Source organism: Myotis daubentonii, chromosome 14 (genome assembly GCF_963259705.1).
Source record: "Myotis daubentonii chromosome 14, mMyoDau2.1, whole genome shotgun sequence".
Taxonomy (NCBI): domain Eukaryota; kingdom Metazoa; phylum Chordata; class Mammalia; order Chiroptera; family Vespertilionidae; genus Myotis; species Myotis daubentonii.
In genome coordinates this window covers 29,455,838-29,461,837 of record NC_081853.1, presented here as the reverse complement: position 1 = coordinate 29,461,837, position 6,000 = coordinate 29,455,838, and the positions used below count along the sequence as shown (strand labels likewise).

At 33.4% G+C, this 6,000-nt stretch overlaps 1 protein-coding gene across 5 annotated transcripts in view; it reads right to left on the bottom strand.

The window, feature by feature from the left end:
* Positions 1-6,000, bottom strand: part of PIK3CB (phosphatidylinositol-4,5-bisphosphate 3-kinase catalytic subunit beta) — a 144,686-nt gene that overhangs the window by 44,313 nt on the left and 94,373 nt on the right. For all 5 annotated transcript variants that reach the window (XM_059663805.1, XM_059663808.1, XM_059663806.1 and 2 more), the window contains 2 exons: positions 5,840-5,936; positions 2,589-2,719 (listed from right to left, as the gene is read on the bottom strand). In XM_059663805.1, the coding sequence (XP_059519788.1) occupies positions 2,589-2,719; positions 5,840-5,936 (228 nt within the window). The remainder of the gene's footprint in view (positions 1-2,588; positions 2,720-5,839; positions 5,937-6,000) is intronic.

Below are 6,000 nucleotides of genomic sequence, written 5' to 3'. Positions count from 1 at the left end.
TGCTTTATAATGTAAACATGAATTTAAAATGCAAAATGGTATTGTGCCGTGATTCACAATCTTTAACCTCCGGATAACTAGGAACCAATGGCATTACTGTAAGGGACTGTGACTCCTAGGATGCACTAGGATTGTCTGTAGATAAAGTGAGCAGTGGCTTGCATATGGAGGTGGGAAATTTTTTTTTTAATATAGGTAAATGTCTTCTGATTAAGAAAATAAAAAAGTATGTGAGAGTTACTAAAGATAGAGTAAGTTCTGTTATTTGTCATCACTTTTTTTCTGAATTAACAGATATCAAAAGTGTAAAGTAATGACAACCTAAAAATACCTTTTAAATCATTAAGTTTGAAAGGGCTCTAATTATTGAAAAGATGGGACCCCATGAATTCAGGAAGAAAATCAGTGGTAAAGAATCTGAGAACCTATATCTGAGTTAGGTAACAAGCTAATAATTTGTCTGTATCCTCATGTGTAAAATGTAAGGATAATTCCCATCGTATTTCATAGGGTTGTTATAATAGTAAAATGAGATTATGTTTATTAAAACTAAACAATAAAAATAAAGTTGATTTAAAAAGCAAAATGGCCAAAACCGGTTTGGCTCAGTGGATAGAGCGTCGGCCTGAGGACTGAAAGGTCCCAGGTTCGATTCCGGTCAAGGGCATGTACCTTGGTTGCGGGCACATCCCCAGTGGGAGATGTGCAGGAGGCAGCTGATCGATGTTTCTCTCTCATCGATGTTTCTAACTTTCTATTTCTCTCACTTCCTCTCTGTGAAAAATCAATAAAATATATTTAAAAAAATAATAATAAAAAAAATAAAAAGCAAAATGCGTGGGAGATCACAGCAAAAAAAAAAAAACATGAAAAAGAATATGAGGAACTTTCACTTTTTATATCTATATCTGTATTATTTGATTTGGTGTTTATAAAACACCAAAAAATTGTACTATTATAAAAACTGTACTATTGCCCTAGCTGGTTTGGCTCACTGGATAGAGCGTCAGTCTGGGGACTCAAGGGTCCCAGGTTCGATTCCGGTCAAGGGCATGTACCTTGGTTGCAGGCACATCCCCAGTAGGGGGTGTGCAGGAGCCAGCTGATCGATGTTTCTCTCTCATCGATGTTTCTAACTCTCTATCCCTCTCCCTTCCTTTCTGTAAAAAATCAATAAAATATGTAAAAAAAAAAATTGTACTATTAAAGAAAATCCAATAAGTATGAATGTGTCTGACATACTTAAAAGACTAAAATCTTCATCCCAAGTTGATCTTCAAAGACAAAGGAAAGTTTAGTGACCGATTAGAGAGGACTTATGCAATGTTGACATAAAACATTTTTAAAAAACTAGACTTCTCTTGAAATATTGGATTAAAAACATTTATATTTGCACAGGATGTTATATTTGTAAAAATGCTTCGAAATGTGATCTCATCTGATTCCAAAAAAAATTATACCCAATTGTCAAATATACCATAATTATACACACAAACAGGCACAGCTAGGACTATTCTATTCCTATTCTAAGGAATAAAGCCATGGCATAAATGTAATGAATGAGTCAAAAATGTATCTTTTTTATTCAATGTACACTAAGAGAGAGGGTTCTTGACATATTTAAGATTTCTATTGTAAGGATCACAAAGCATTATTGATCAGAAAAACATTTTATAAGAAACTGAAATGAAAAGCTATTTCTTAGATGAATAAAATTCAATTAAAATACAAGGAAAAAACTTTAAATTACATATTTAATTTACATACTACTTTTAAAATCTACTCTCTACAGGTCTGATAGTGTTAAACATTAAAACACAATTAAGTTTAAAGGTGGAATAATTAGATACTACTTAGTATAACATCAACTTTTAAAGGTAGCTGGTTCGCAAATGGATTAAGGAAATAAAAGAAATATTATTATTTGAGAATTTGCTCAAAGATTTTATCGTAAAAATCAGCAATCATACCTGAAACAAAGATACCACACCTGAAGATAAAACATATGACAGCTTACTTAGCTCTCTTAGCATGTAAATTAGACATACTATGATACTCTCCTTATCCTCAAGACATGCCACATTAAGGAAATGTGTTTAGAAATGCAAATCCTTGGTATAGATTCTACAAATAATAGCACCTTAGGAAGTCCTACTAAAAGTAATATTCTACATAAATCATCTTTTCTTGAATACCAACTCTAACACAGCAGTTATTATGTCTTTAATCTCTGAACCAACATGCTGGCATATTTCACATATTCAGAATTACATCTAACTGCATTTACAGCCTTGTAAACTGAAAAGCAAACAAACAAAAACCTCTGAGAACAATTATGATTTCCTCATTTTATAAATGAGGAGCCTGAACTCTAAAGATAACATATCTCACTTGGTCAGTGACAAAGCCAGGACTAAACAGAGTTGACTCCCTGCTCAGTGATCTTTCCACTGAACCAAGCTGTCAATTTATGTGATGTTTTGAAAGAGAAACAGAAATAGAAATAGACATATAGAGCTTCAACTATAAACCAGGAACTAATAATTCAATTACTTCACACATAGTGGCCCTTTAAATAATTATCTTACCTTATCAAAGGGAGGGTAATAATAAGGTTGTTTTTTATTCTCTGGGAATCTGATATGCAAAGCTGTTGCATTCTCAGTATATGGATTTGTTTGAACAGTTCCCATTGGATTCAACATTTCTTCAAGTTCATCTAAAACATGCAAATAATTTTGATTCTTAAAATATATTTTTGAAAATGAAATAAAACTTTAATGGATTTAAACCATGAAAATGATTTAAAAAGTTTGTCACCTAAGGAACTATGGCAGACAATTTTATCAGTAAGCCTCTAATTTTCTGTTAATGCTTGGCACAAAATTTGAATCTGAGTTTATATACATTTTTAAAGTGAGAAAATTAACAAAAATTAATAGCTACCTCACCTCATTCTTCAATTTGGTAAGTAGTCTCAATTTTGGGGGGAAAAAATAATTGAAACTGTTCTTCCTCCATCAAAATTAAGGGCCCAGCCCCTGGCTGGTATGGCTCAATTGGCTGAGTGTCTTTCCATGCACCGAAAGGTTGCCAGTTCGATTCCCGGTCAGGACACATGACCAGGTTACGGTAGGGGTGCACACAGGAGGCAACCACTCAGTCTCTCTCCCCTCCCCTCCCCTCCCCTCCCCTCTCTTCTCTCCTCTCTCTCTCTCTCTCTCTCTCTCTCTCTCTCTCTCTCTCCTCTCTCTCCTTCCTTCCCTCCCTTCCTCCCTCCCTCCCTCCCTCCCTCTCCCTCCTCCCCTCCTCCTTCTCCCTCTCTCTTCCTATCTCTCTAAAATCAATAAAAAAAAAACATTAAAAAAAATTAAGGGCCCATAGGACTCATTATTTTGTCAGTATAGATAGATTTCTTAATCAGATGTAATCTGATTTCCATGGTACCAAAGTACCCAAACTGGTATTTTCAGTCATCAATGACATTTCTTTTGACAAACTTAATGTTCCTTATTATCTCATAACTGCTGATACAGTTAAACATCTTCTCTGGCAGTTTCTGTAACACTCCATTCAAGTGGTATTCCTTTAACCTCACCAACTGCTTCTTTCTTCAAGGCACTCCTTCCTCCTCTCTACGACTCTAAACACAGTCCATGCACAGAATTGTGCACAGGAATCTTAGAATTTCAGTGTTTTCATAAAACCCTGGAGTTCACATAACTTTTTCATTCCTAGCTAAGTAAAATGTTGAAGAGACATGAAATTTAAGATGAGAGAACAGAGCTAGCTCCCCCTCTCTAAACTAATTTCTCTTTTCTTATACTGATTTTTAAGTTATTCTCTTATACTTCCTGAGAAAAATCTGTCTAGGCCTAATGTCCAGATCGTATGTATAATCAGAATTACCTCCCCAAACTAGAAAATCTTTTTAAAATTAATAAGTTTCAGCTACTTAATTCTTGGCTCATCTTTTTAAACACTCTCATCTCACAGATTCCATCTTTACTGGACTGAAGCAAACCTCATAATTTATACACCTCTAAAACTACCTTCTTGGCAAATTATGATCTTACATTTGCTAACTAGTGGCATTATACCTATTTGTCCTACCAAATGCAACCTATCTAAAGTCAAATATAGCATTTTAGTATTCTTATCAGCCCCAAACTTATGGAGGCAACCTTGCTTAAGTGATCACAAAAAAAGGCAAATGAAGAGTACAAATTGGTACAGTCTCTAAGAGAACAATTTGAGATTATCAACATTACAAATGTATTTATTTTTTGACTCAATAAATCCACCTCTGAGAATTTACTTTAGATATATACCGGAACATAAGCAAGATTATTCATTATAACTGTTAAAACTATCACACGATAACTCTGCTTTTGTAAAGAGAAACGGTCAAAAGGACAAAGAGCAGAACACTGCACAGAATATGCTATTTTATGGAAACATGGGGGGAAAATTAAAATCTATTTTTATATTGCCTAGTGTATACATGAAAAATTCTGGAAAGACACAAAAGCAAACAATAAATTGAATTATATACCTTTTAATGATGACCTAGGAACTCAAGATAATAGATTATTTGTAGTTCATTTCTGACTTGCTCCTCCTACTGGGATAAATCTGACAATCTAGAGCTGATACATGCAGAGAGCTAAAGTGTTCACTTATTGTTTTTCACCTTACATTTTGTTAGATGATAAAGTTAAGTTCATGGTATACCTAGTTCATACCACCAAAGTATTTTCTAAAAATACCAGTCATGTTGCTTGATGATTCTGGAGAACATGTGTGAATCTAAATTAAGATTTTCACAAAAAGTATATTGCTGAAATGCATAATTTTTACCCTAACTGTGAAATCATAGTTCCTCTTAAGAAATGTGTACATGCACACTGCTTTCCTATAATTGGGGATTAACGTGATTAGTTAAAATTATTGGAGGTATATGCAGGAAAGGATAGGAACAACAGAATATGCACACACATAAAATATTAGAATGTGAGATGAGTATATACAGCCATAAATAACTAATTATAATTTATATACAAAATAACTACATGTGTGTGTGTCCAAAAACAACTTCTATGCTAGCAACTACTAATATATGAACATTTTTCAAATGTTTGTCACCCACAAAATAATATTACAATGCAAGTTAGTTCAAAATTTTACTAAATATCTATGAAGACAGAAAAAACCCCACTTATAATGCAAGTTACACACTAAAAATGTCCAACATTTGGGAAAGTCTAGAGTAATGAGAAGAGCCAAGCAGTCTTGTATAAATCCTAGGTTTGAACCAATTATGTAAGATTGATAGAGGCTCACTTTCCTCATTTGTAAAATGGAGATAAAACCATCGACCTGATAGGAGTACTTTGAGCTGTATTTGAAAAATATAGGCATGTAGAAGGTGCTCTTCTTAGCTCAAATTTCAGGCTACAGCCAACTAACAAGTGTTTTTATTATTCTTCCCATACTAGTGAATGTTCCTCCTACTACTGTAGAAATTTAGTACAACTAGGAGCAATAAAGAAAAGACAATGTTATAAGAAAGCCATTATTCCTATGGAGAATTTCTCAAAAACTTAAAAATATAAAATGCTTACAGTGTGAAAACATTCACTGAACACAATATATGCAGACACAAATCACTTTTTGAGTATATGAAAATAATCTATAGAAATTTGTTTTAAAATAAACAATAAAGATATGAAATGACCGTTTTACTAAAATGAAAGAATAGTGAGTCATAAAGAAACATTAACTAGCCCACATGCCAAAAGTTATTCTTTAACACCAAGAATTAGAAAGCAAATCTTACCAGGAAATGAAGACCAGCTGTGCAATATTATGTCTCCAGATCTCAACTGTCCTTTAAAGTCAAAAACCATTGTATTTACCCATGCTACAGGATAATGCTGTTGAAAAAGATACCATTGCATCAATACGCTAAGAATGAATTTTAAGGTGTAAACATGTACA